Source organism: Cupressus sempervirens, chromosome 4, assembly GCF_028749045.1.
Source record: "Cupressus sempervirens isolate cs-2001-9-10 chromosome 4, ASM2874904v1, whole genome shotgun sequence".
NCBI classification, from domain to species: Eukaryota; Viridiplantae; Streptophyta; class Pinopsida; order Cupressales; family Cupressaceae; genus Cupressus; species Cupressus sempervirens.
In genome coordinates this window covers 875,556,666-875,569,622 of record NC_143121.1, presented here as the reverse complement: position 1 = coordinate 875,569,622, position 12,957 = coordinate 875,556,666, and the positions used below count along the sequence as shown (strand labels likewise).

General features: G+C 34.6%; 1 protein-coding gene across 1 annotated transcript; it reads left to right on the top strand.

The window, feature by feature from the left end:
• Positions 1 to 3,174: 3,174 nt before the first annotated feature.
• On the top strand, positions 3,175 to 8,328 carry LOC149564189 (O-fucosyltransferase 19-like). The gene is made up of 9 exons (XM_089827266.1): positions 3,175 to 3,867; positions 5,180 to 5,332; positions 5,561 to 5,633; positions 5,755 to 5,825; positions 5,995 to 6,083; positions 6,176 to 6,308; positions 6,413 to 6,645; positions 6,913 to 7,389; positions 7,565 to 8,328. The coding sequence occupies exons 1-9, from the start codon at positions 3,514 to 3,516 to the stop codon at positions 7,782 to 7,784; spliced, it is 1,803 nt and encodes a 600-aa protein (XP_089683392.1). The 5' UTR covers positions 3,175 to 3,513; the 3' UTR covers positions 7,785 to 8,328.
• The last annotated feature ends 4,629 nt before the right edge of the window (positions 8,329 to 12,957 follow it).

Here is a 12,957-nt window from a genome sequence, read left to right as displayed (position 1 = left end):
TCAACATTGTTCAATATAAATAAATTATTTGCAAGTGCATTTGAGACATCTAACTTCCTTGTGTAAAGAGATAAAAGAGTACCTTTGCCAAAACTAGTATCTTATGTACATGACAACATAATAACCTAATTCAGGTCTATGAGGGATCAATTAACAAAATTTGGAAAGTAAAAAAAAAGAAAAATAGATGATTACAATGGTTAATAGATAATTGTTCCTCTTTTAATTAGGTTTTTTCAATTTTAACTCAATATTAAATTTTCTTAAATATAATTTGAAACAAATTGATGACATGTGAATTGGTTTACCCTTTAAATTTGAGTGTTGTGAAAATAATCTTTTGTATGGATTTGATATGTGACACACAAAAATGTATTGATGAAACACAACATTTTGAAACTTGTTTACCCTAACTTTCAACGTCTAATAAGCTTACGATGATTATAATGTTTATAACTCCTTATGAATCTATTATACAACTCTCCTCTACATTAGATCACTTGATTGACAACAACAAACATAAGTGTGCAAGTGGCCTACATGTAGATAACATAAACTTTGATTATTCACCAATAAGAAAAACAAAAGAATGCCTTAACAATTTTTTTCTCTTTTAAAATTTTATTAGTGTTTGACCATCTAAACTACTTGCAAATTGTAAGCTCTAATAATATGTCCCAAGTCGGTGCACAATAGTTAGTATAAAAGGATGTGAGCTTTAAAATTAAAATTTGAAAATTGAAGGACAAGAGCTTTAAAATTAGAATTTGAAAATATGAAAAATTGAATTCGATCTCAAGTGCCTTGTAATTGACGTTAATTGACATAGACAAAAGAACAAAAACATTGAAACAAAAATAATACATATAAAAAAGAGTGTACGTATAAATGCAATAATAAGAATTATTATTTGCAATAATAACAACATATAAATAAATTATTTGCAAGTGCATTTGAGACATCTAACTTCCTTGTGTAAAGAGATAAAAGAGTACCTTTGCCAAAACTAGTATCTTATGTACATGACAACATAATAACCTAATTCGGGTCTATGAGGGATCAATTAACAAAATTTGGAAAGTAAAAATATAAAAAAATAGAAATATATAGATGATTACAATGGTTAATAGATAATTGTTCCTCTTTTAATTAGGTTTTTTCAATTTTAACTCAATATTAAATTTTCTTAAATATAATTTGAAACAAATTGATGACATGTGAATTGGTTTACCCTTTAAATTTGAGTATTGTGAAAAAATAATCTTTTGTATGGATTTGATATGTGACACACAAAAATGTATTGATGAAACACAACATTTTGAAACTTGTTTACCCTAACTTTCAACGTCTAATAAGCTTACGATGATTATAATGTTTATAACTCCTTATGAATCTATTAGACGACTCTCCTCTACATTAGATCACTTGATTGACAACAACAAACATAAGTGTGCAAGTGGCCTACATGTAGATAACATAAACTTTGATTATTGACCAATAAGAAAAACAAAAGAATGCCTTAACAATTTTTTTCTCTTTTAAAATTTTATTAGTGTTTGACCATCTAAACTACTTGCAAATTGTAAGCTCTAATAATATGTCCCAAGTCGGTGCACAATAGTTAGTATAAAAGGATGCGAGCTTTAAAATTAAAATTTGAAAATTGAAGGACGAGAGCTTTAAAATTAGAATTTGAAAATATGAAAAATTGAAATTGATCTCAAGTGCCTTGTAATTGACGTTAATTGACATAGACAAAAGAACAAAAATATTGAAACAAAAAGAATACATATAAAAAAGAGTGTACGTATAAATGCAATAATAAGAATTAAATAACAAACATCCAAAAATAAATACAAGTAAAACAAATGAAAGTATATAAGAATCCAAATACGAGCTAATCATAATTAAAAAATAGTCATCAAATGAAATACTCTATTAAGATAAACCCAAATATTAATACAAATTCACATGCTCACATAATTGTCACCATCAAATTCCAAGAATGCATGCACACATCTAAATCAGCATGAACAAGTCCTCAACGGCTAGCCAAGCCTTCATAATCCCCCCATCCTCAAAGACAAACCACCACACTCCAAGATTTTCCGTGGATCAAGACCATCTACACATATGTGAGTCCACAATGCACAAGATCTTAATAAATTTAAAATAAATTTATTAAAACTAGACTATACTCCAATAATAATAACAGTTCATAACTTAAGGTTATTAAAAAATCTCATTATTAAATAACAGCCCTTGATCTAAAGTAAATTTAAAAAAGCACATTAAATAACGGCCCTTAAAACTTAACCTTAATTAAAGAATGCATTCAATAACAGCTCTTAAATTCAGGTGAATAAAAAATACATTAAATAGCAGTCCTCAATCTAAGGGCAATCTAAAAAGAACACGTGGAAAACTATTGGCGGGAGTAGTGAGTAGTAAGAAACTGAAGTTGCATACGCGTTAAGCACGGCAGTTCACATGTAAATTAAAACAACTCTCTGTTTAATTATTTTCCGTACCTTCGCAGCTCCGCGTTGTAGGGCCCACAAGTCCGTGTCCAGTCAAATCATTAGCTGGTCCATTCTCTTTCAGCCAATCAAATAATTGACATTTTTAGGAAAAAAAAGTCTGAGTTTTATTGTTTAAAAGCTGAAAAAGTATAAATAATAGAAAAAATAAATGTTGAAAGTCAAAATGAAAAAGATAAATAGATTAATAAGCGGAAAGTTTTACTAGTTTAAAGATGTAGTATTTAGTTTTTAAATTTTAAGTCTAGTTTAAGAGGGTATATAGCTAATGATATTATGTTCTTAAATATTTTTGAGAAAAAAACTCTTAGTTTTATTGTTTAATTTTTTATTTAGAAAGTATCAATAATAGAAAAAAATCAACATCGTGTTTGAAAGTCAAAATGAAAAAGATAAATAAGCCAATACGAAGTAAATTTTACGTGTTTAAAAGTATTGTATTAATTGTTAAGTGTTGTTTAAAAGGACAAAACTAGGACTTATATCTCAATGTTCGTATTGTTGAAGAGGATAAATTTAATAATGCTCTAATTAATTTCTTATTTAATTCCAATACATTTAAACATATAATAGAAAAGCTTTTGAGTTTCCTATTGTAAAAGTTAATGATATCAATTGGAGTCTTATATTATTGTTGAATATTTATTGAGAATTGTTTAAGGCGGTAAAGCTAAGGAATAGGATATTGTAACTGGGCTCTTTATTCATTTTATATTTAGTTTTTCTTTTTCAGTTTTTACAGGAGTTGTCGAGTTAGAATGCGATTTGTTCCACAATAGGCATCTGAGATCTAATAAGAAAGTCCTCCGATGATTCCACACGCATTGAGAGACACCTCCTTGCCTTGAACTTATCATAACTCCGCTTTGGCTCAACTTCACATCGCCATTGACCGCCGATCAATCAGTGCCAAATTCCTGCAAAAACTGGGACTGGATTTTGGCATTGAGGCGGAGATTGACTGCAAATAACAATGGCTTCAAATGCAGAAGAAAAGGGAGGATCGTCTTCTTCATATGTGGCATGCAGTCCCAGAAATTCCATGACTAGGAGGTCTCATTCACTGAAGAAGAGTCAAGATGGGGATTTCTGTCTGATGGATTCTCCAAAGCAGGGGTACTCTGCATTTGCAGAGAATGAGTGTGGGGATTGTGCATCCGAGGCATTCAGCGCTCTCCGCTTCTTTGCTCTTTTCAATCATAAGAAGAGCAGCATGAGGCACCAGCTCTTTTTTTTCTTCGTTGGCCTGTTGGTTTTTTTTGTTCTGGTGAAAATGGTCACTCTTGGATGGATTGGATCTCAGATCGAAGAGCAAACGGGATCCAAGGTGCCGTGTCTTAGTTTAACCTCCTACAGATCTTGAAAAGGGCTTTTTTGTCGTGTTTTTTTGATGGGGGTTTGTGGATTGATCGGACATTGGGGAAAACCTGCAAGAACTAACATCATGTGTTTTTTTCTTTTGTTTTTTTCGATCTTTTCGTAAATGTTGTGTACCGCAGAAAACCAAACTAAAAAAAGCTTTCTAGACTGGTTTTGGCGAAAATGCAATTACCGGCTTTATTACAATTATTTTTTGTTTGGGGCGTCGGAGTTTGTGATTGAAACCTCAACCTACTGATGGAGACATGATGCAGCTAAAAGCGTAGGAATCGAAATGGCTTTTAAATCCACTAATTTCGCAAAGCTACGTTGTTTCTTCCATAGAATAGATAATGCTGCAAAAGGGCAGTTCCAATTTCTGCTTCAGTTTCTAACCCTGTCTACCTTAGTTGGCTTGTTTTCTTCAGAGACTGTTGTCTCCATTTTAAGGCTTTTACCATTTCTAAATCCGTGAACGTACTGAAATGATTCTGTAGCATAAATGTTTCTGGTTGGGCTTTTTCTAGAACGAATTGAATCAGGATTTCTTTGCACAAATTTTCCAATGTTTTTGAGTATGCTTCTCAATGGTTTGTTTTTCCCAATAGGTTAACTACTAATTGCTTCTGTTCTACAGAATCAAAAAATGATTGGCAGGCCATAAGAACTTTCTGGATTGTAAATCAATGGTCACAAGATAAATATTGTCGTTCCTTTCTAAATATTGCAAGAACTAATATACCAAGGTGAACCGTTGCGGAGTTTTACAGGGCGCTCAAAAGCCTAGCTTTTCATTTGGAGGGGAAAACATTCGGAGAATAGATAGCCAATGAAAGGTGTCCAGTTTTTGGAAGATGCAAAAACTACATGCCTTTGATTTTAGGAAACTGAATCCTCACTGCACATATACCAATTTGCCTGTTAGAAACTCTTTCGTGACAATTACTTCACTTTTATTTAAAGATTTCCCTATGGTCTTAGTATCAACAGAGTTGAATGATCAATCAATTCAAGAAGCCAAAATGGGGATCATCCATGGCTATTAGAGAATGGTTTGCTTGATCCACATCGGGCGTAAGAATTGCACAAGATGTGCAGAAACCTAATCTGCTGAAACTCATAATACATGCTGAAAAACTGCACATTACCATATTTAATATGATCATTTTCTTGTATACTGCCCCACCGTTTATGTTAACATTCATTATGTATCAACTTATTGTGTCCTTTTAGCTTGTTAAGATATTCCTCTCTAACAGTTTATGTCTTGTGCTTCTCAGGATATATCAAGGAGCATTTTAGTTTTAGAGCCATTCAAACATTTTCCTAGAGATACTCAGCGTCTTTTAGAGGAAAGTGAGTACAGGCGTTTGAGTACATCAATGCCACCAGATAAAAGTGTAGTTCTAGAGGAAAGCGATAAAGAATTTCAGGTATAATAATTAGTAACCAATTTTTGCTATACTTCAAACTTTCATTTTAGGGCTTTTTATCTTTCCTGGAATTTTTGGGGGCGTGATCACATTCCACCCGCTTATTTTCTTTTTCTTGGTGAATTAGTGTGATCAATCTCTTTTCTAAAGTAAAATGTCCATTTTTTCTGGTTGCTTTCAATATTCACGCCTCATTAGATATGAACTAGTTTCACACTAATTTTGCAGGATCCCGAAATCTGGTTGAATTCAAAACCAGCTAACGTGGAGCAATGTGTTGAACGATCAAAAAGTTATAAAAGTGGGTTACTGCGACTATTTAATTTTATGTTGTAAACTCTCATGCTTAATAGTAATAAGAGTTCTGTGATATCATATTGTACTGGTAGCTTATCAATGGTTTTGTTTACTTGCTTTAACAGAGCTTGAGGGTGCCACAAACGGCTATATATTAGTCCATGCAAATGGTGGTTTAAATCAAATGCGAACTGGGGTATGAATTCGCTGTTGAGATCCCTGAAACTTTTGTTATAAGACTAACATAAGTTTTGGAATAAGACATAAATATACGTAGAATTTATATAGCATCTCATCTACCATTTTACATGTAACCATTTATAAACTGGCTAAACACTGTATAATAAATTTGGCATTGAATGCAGATTTGTGATATGGTTGCTGTGGCAAGAATCATGAATGCAACTCTTGTTCTTCCTTCTCTTGATCACACCTCTTTCTGGACTGATCCAAGGTTTGGAAGTCGTATGCCTTTGTCCATTTCAATTGTAACGAGGATTGAGCTGTAAACATTCTGGTCTCTAATAATTGGTAGTGTCTATGCAGTGACTTTGAGGATATATTTGATTGGCACCATTTTATTAAAACTCTGAAAGAAGATGTGCGAATAGTAAAATCTCTACCAGCAGCCTATGCAAAAAGTGAACCTTTGAAGAAAGCCCCTGTATCATGGTCAAAGGTAGGATCACGAATTCAGTATCTTAAAGTATACCATATGGATCAAGGAACTCTAAGATGTTGAAAACGTTTTCTCATTTTGTCATGTATATTACTTGGATGCAGCACACATACTACAAGGAGGAAGTGCTCCCCTTGTTGAAAAAGCTTAAGGTTATACACTTTACTCATACAGATTCCCGACTAGCAAACAATGGCCTCCCTAGTTCCATACAAAAACTTAGATGCCGTACAAACTATCAAGCCCTGAGATATACGAAACCTATCGAGGAGCTTGGAAAGAACTTGGTGGCTAGGATGAGGAAGAATGGGGAACCTTACATTGCTCTTCATTTAAGGTAAGGAAAGAAATGATATATCTAAAACATTAACTCAGAAGCAAGGCCTAACAATCTGTTGAACTTATTCTTGCTTATTGATATCAGTCATGCTTAGTAGATTTCTTAATATCACAGGATTGCATGAATTGGGCAAAATGCCACTTTGCAGTGACATATGCCAAGTAATTAGGTTTTAAAAAGCAAAATCTATGCAGTTATTTAAGATCGATTTATCAGAACTAGGAAGATCCTTCAATAAATAACCTTCTATTTTTTATTAAACAGATATGAGAAGGATATGCTAGCATTCACTGGCTGTGCACATAGTCTTACATTGGAGGAAGCAAAGGAACTCAGTGAAATGCGATACAATGTAAAACACTGGAAGGAGAAAGAAATTGATGGCGAGGAAAAGCGTAAGGAAGGCGGATGCCCTATGACCCCCCGTGAGACTGCTCTTTTCTTGAAAGCATTGGGTTTTCCAGCAAAAACCAATATATATGTTGCAGCAGGGGAGATTTATGGCAATGGGAGCATGAAGGATTTGCAAGATGTGTTTCCAAATGTATTTACACACTCAACTCTTGCTACAGAAGAGGAGATTGAACCTCTTAAGAAATACCAGAACAGACTTGCTGCATTGGACTATATCATAGCCCTGGAAAGTGATGTGTTTGTGTACACTTATGATGGAAACATGGCGAAGGCTGTTCAGGGTCATAGACGGTTTGAAGGTTTCAGGAAAACAATTAATCCAGATAGGTACGGTTTTCTTACATGTATCAATAAGATTCGCAATGGTGCTTGTATTGAGGTTGCTGATTCATCTAATAATTCAAAAAATGATTTACAAAGACAATTTGCGGTTCAATTTTCACATTTATAAGTATTGAAAGTTAAAAGGAATCTGTACTGATTTATATTCTTCTGTTAACAGGCAGAATCTGGTAAAGTTAATTGATGAAATGGATCAAGGAGAGATTACATGGGATACATTTTCATTGAAAGTGAAGGATCTTCATACTGACAGAGATGGGTTTCCTTCTCCAAGAGAAGCTGGCGATTTCCCAAGACTTGAGGAGAACTTCTATGCCAATCCTTTCCCAGGATGTATATGTGAAAAGCAGGAGAAAATTCGGAAACTTCTGAATCATTAGGCAAAGCATAAGCAATTGATGCAAGTAATTATTGGAGTCCAAACCACCTCAATCCTCTTCAATAAATGTTAAAATGCAATGTAAAGATGAAGTGATTTTGGTGTCATGGTTAGCATGGGTGTTTTGCCATTGGGTAGTCACAAATTCATTGTAGTCATCAAGAGCACAAGAAACAGCACATGCTGATGACTAAATTTTACCCATGTACAGTAGCGAGGTTTCAAATCACCTTGGGAGCTCAGCTAACCATAATTTTCTTATAATAAACTTTGCCACGAAACGGGAGACGGCAACTTCCACAATTTCCTCCTTACTGATACCAAGTTGTTACCTCTTGCTGTGCACCTGATAATTTTGAAAGCCAAAAATCGTATATTCCAGTGTATTCTATAATTTTATGTAGAACAGAGTTGGGGAGAGAAGCTTCTGGCAACGGTTCCTTTGTGCCAGATACGTGACATGTCCAATATAGGGTGCATGCATAAGAATATTCATTGGTATTGTTTCATTTAATTAAATTCTATATTCAATTCTTTGAACAAAAGTGTCTTAATGAAATTTTACTTTCACGGTGGTTCTGTACATCTGTTTATAAATATCTAATACATTTCATCAAGGAAAATTGAACAGCACTTTATGATTTGGTAACAAATCATTGATAATTATCAACAAGATCTAATAATATTAGCATCTAATGTTATTTTCTGCTGATTACTGTACGAGGCTTTGAAGAAAGTTACTAGAACATAAAGAATCATGAAACAAGGTTCTGAATGATAAAGATATATATATAAATAGGGCATCAGTTCCTCCTGATTCTTAAATTTGAAGCTTAGATCATACCAGAGATTCTGTTTGCATATGACAAGGCGGCATTGTCTGGAACACTAAAATTTTAATCTAGGTAATGGCGAGCTTAGTCCAAAACCGTATGACTGAATCATGCCAATGCAGGAACATTTTTGATATGGATGGGATGCGTGATCTATCAGTGGCGATGATCATTGCTACTGGGTTGAAGTGGATGCATTTGTCTTGAAGATTGTCCCTAGAAAAATTGGCAGCAAGGATGGAAAGTAAAGTTGGAATACAGCATAAGCTTTACTTTAAACATGATATGAATAGGAAATGTTGAAAGCATTTCCAAATATAAGGCCACAGCCATAGCAAATTGTTACCCAAGAAGACATTAATTAGACTACCAGTTTTGATATGATATAGGAATCAGGGCAGAGAACATATAGATTTGCATATCAGTCACAGCATCAAATATCATATCCAGATGCACTTTATTCCGTTTGAATATTTCAGAGGCAATATACGGTCCCAAAGGTGGAAGAGATATATCAGAGAAAAATGGGAACAGACGCAAAAATTAAAAAAACAGTTTCATCGGTGGCTCCAATTAGTTAGCCTTAGTTTTAAACATACTGTACGGCCGAGGTTCTAAAACTTAACTTAAAGAGATTCAGTGACTAGAAATCCACACTGACCTCCCAGACTTACCTTTGGGATTTCACACGAATGACAATTTTAAGGGTTACAGGTGGTTTTCCATTGAGAGAGGAGAATATGAGTAAGGATTTGGTCAGTAGAGAGCTCCCATTTGATACAACAGTCTTGTGCTTGCAAGAATATGCATGTTTGAACTGGGTGGTGCTGAAGAGCACCTTAAAAGTGCTGGTATGCAGGGCCACAATGAAACGTTCATGATAACAGGCTAGTCTCGTATGTCAATGAACAAGATTGGAAGACATGCCAAGCAAACATGCCTAGGTGATTGGTCAATGTTAGTGTACTGATGCAAGCTTTAAATCTAACAAGATGTAATGCAAATTAAATTTGGGGAAAACCAAATTAACTAGGGCTGCTTTCCAATTCAAAACGTTAGGGTTTAATTTTAAGTCCTCCGGTGAATCGGTACTTGTTATATTATTGATAAAGGCTGGCTTGAGCAAATTGGAAAAGATTTTTTAGGTGCGAGGACTAAGCCCCGTGGGCAGTCCTGTCCAAGGGTTAGAGTGATGTCCCCTTGTCTAGTATAGGCAGTGAAATTCCTAGGGTGAAACACTTGTCTTATTTCTAGGGTGATAGATAGTTGATATGTGTGATAATGACAACGATGAGGTCAATGCGTGCACAAAGCAAGCCAAGCCATTAGGACAACATCAAAAGCGAGTAAAACACAAGTTAAAAAGGGCAAAGTGGGGGGTACTCCGTCCCTAGGATCATTTTCCTCTTTTTTCCAATTATAATGAAATAGAGTATAGAGCTCCATTTTGTATTAAGCTATTTTTAAAGATTTAGACAATGGGGACCGATTTGTAGAAAATAGAAAGATCAGCTTCTATCATGGATTCACAAATGATTTTTAAGTAGGACAAGGAATAAAAGTAGAGTTCATATCAATAGAAAGACAAATAATTATGCACTAGACCTCCCGAAGGGGTAAAATTGTCATATAATTTCAATGTTGATTTAAAAAGAAGAACCTTTATCTTTATAAATTGTCTGTCAACTACAATAACTGTTGTCATAACATAGACACCCTAATCTCACTAGTAGCAAAGTGATCAAATATTTTTATAGATTTTAACAAGATGACTCCAAAGTCAAGGAACAATTGGAAGAAATGAACAAAAAGATGATGCGAATTGAGGAGAAAGAACAAGCAAGGACATCCTTTTCACTTGAGACTACATGTGCTTTTCCTTTTGTGAAGGATTTTTACATGCTTCCTTTGCACACAAGACTGAAATTCTAAAATATGACAAGTATGATGGCAATGGAGATCCTCATGATCATCTTAGGGAGTTTTGTGCCCTTAGCATGGAGTTAATGCATGAACCAACTTATCTCATGAGGTTGTTTCCTAGAAGCCTTAATAGACAAGCTATGGAATGGTTCACCAAGCTATCACCACCTATCAAATCCTTTGATCAACTAGCTGGGCGCTTTATTCAACAATATTCATATGACATTCAACATTCTGTTACAATGCTTGATCTTTGCAACACCAAACAATGCACAAGGAAGCCCTTCGCTACTTTCCTTTAGCGATGGAGGAAGATTTTTTCATGCTACCCTTGTCAATTAGTTGAATTAGAAAGAATCAACATCTTTGTTAGTAATCTTGTCCCTAAATTACATTACTAAGGAAACAATTCTTTGCTAAGTTTGACTTAATGGTAGAAGTGCTTTGTGCATAGAGAAGTGTTTGTTGGAAAAGGAGAACTTATCTTGAACAAGGGTAGGTCTAACAACAACAATCACACCAATAATTACAACAACAAGGATAAGGGAAAAATAAAAACTTGGAACAAGAATAAACACATGGTTAATGATAGTGTCGTGGATGTACCTAAACCTAAGGAACCCATCTTTAATTTAACTAGTGACATTCAAGCAACAAAACAACAAGATGCATCCGAGTCTAATAAGACTAAAAGTGAACAAGTGCCCATGGTCATTCTATAAGGAGTTGGTTCACCATCACATACTGAGAACTTAAATGCTATAACTTGAAGTCAACCTAAGGTTATACTCAAGGGTCCTAACTCTAGGGAAACAACATCCAAGTAGTTTACATTTAAACAAATAATGGCCTCATCTAAAAAAAAATGTCCATCTCTACCAAGTCAAGTTATAAATAGACCAATTGCAACAATCATCCTCTCAAATTTCCATATTCAAGTTGTTGGAACTCGCACCTACTCATAAGGAGATCCTAGAGAAGGCTTTACTCATGACTAGTGTCCCTAAAGACATTGATGCTAACCAATTCTAGACCATGGTCAATCATCTCGCTACCCCTCATTACATCACCTTTTCTAAAGAAGATGACAAGTCGCTCAACCATCCACACAACCTTTCCTTACATATCGAAGTTAAGATCCTTAAAACCTAAGTCAAATGAATGTTGATAGATGGAGGCACAAGGTTGAATATATGTACTACAATTTGGTTAAACAATTGGGCATGTCAGAATTCACCATTAATCCTAGGAGAAAAATTGCTATCAAAACTTTTGACAATGAAGAAAGATCTTCTAAGGGTCTTGTCTTACCTATTTGAGTGGACTGGTTGAAAAAGATATTGTCTTCCAAGTTTTGGACATAGTCTCATATATAATGTCTTGCTAGGAAGACATTGGATTTACTATATGCAAGTTGTACCCTCCACTTATCGTCAATGCATCAAGTTCCCTTATAATGACACAGAAGTATCTATTCCAGGGGATAACACAATGTCAATCAATGTTCTCATTGTTGAATCTCTGGTACCACATTATAGGGTTGCTGATGAGACTAACAATATACTCATTGAGTGTGAGGAAAACATAAAATTCCTAAATACTGGGATAGGAGAGTATTGGTTAGTTTCTATTGCAAAACTTCTGAGTTCTCCATGCTCTTATGGTAGACTCTCAAAAGACATGAAACCATCTTCTTTTGCTATGATTGTTTATGGTACCTTTGTGCAATCCTTAGTTTCTTTAGAAGATGAGAATGTAGATAGAGCTGTTAGAACTAGATATATTGAGAGGAAGACTCTAAAAAGTTTATACAATTGAATTCTCCCCTAAAAAGTATGGTAAAGGATATGAGTTCCTCAATAGAATGGGTTATCTAGGTCATGGTCCTTTGAGTGATAGAAAACATGCTCTTACTAAACCACTAAGTCGTACCAATGGATACAAGTCTAGAGACACAACTAGATTAGGGTTTTCCAATGCCAACAAGAGGCCTCTCTTTAATCAAGAACTTGATAGTACAAATGAGTCTGAAGAGGAAATGCTACCTATTAACACTGTGACTCAAGAGGATGAGGACTTTGTTCCTTCTATTTCTATCATTTGGGATGAAAATGAATCACCAGTAGATCATAGTGGTGAAGTTTCTACATCCCATTAAAATGATAATTCAAAGGCCGAGGATCCTAGTAGAACATGAATCTGTAGAAACATGAACCACTTGTTAGAAAGAAGAGAGAGAGGAAAGTATTGATTCAACATAATATGAATGGGTTTCTCTCTCATGTGAATCAGGGGTTGATGTCATACACAACTATGCTACCAAATTGAGGTAGAGAAGAGTCACCTACAGGGCTTGATGAGTCGAATCCACATATTGCTCTTATCGACCATGTTGACCACGCTAAGAGTTCGATTGAT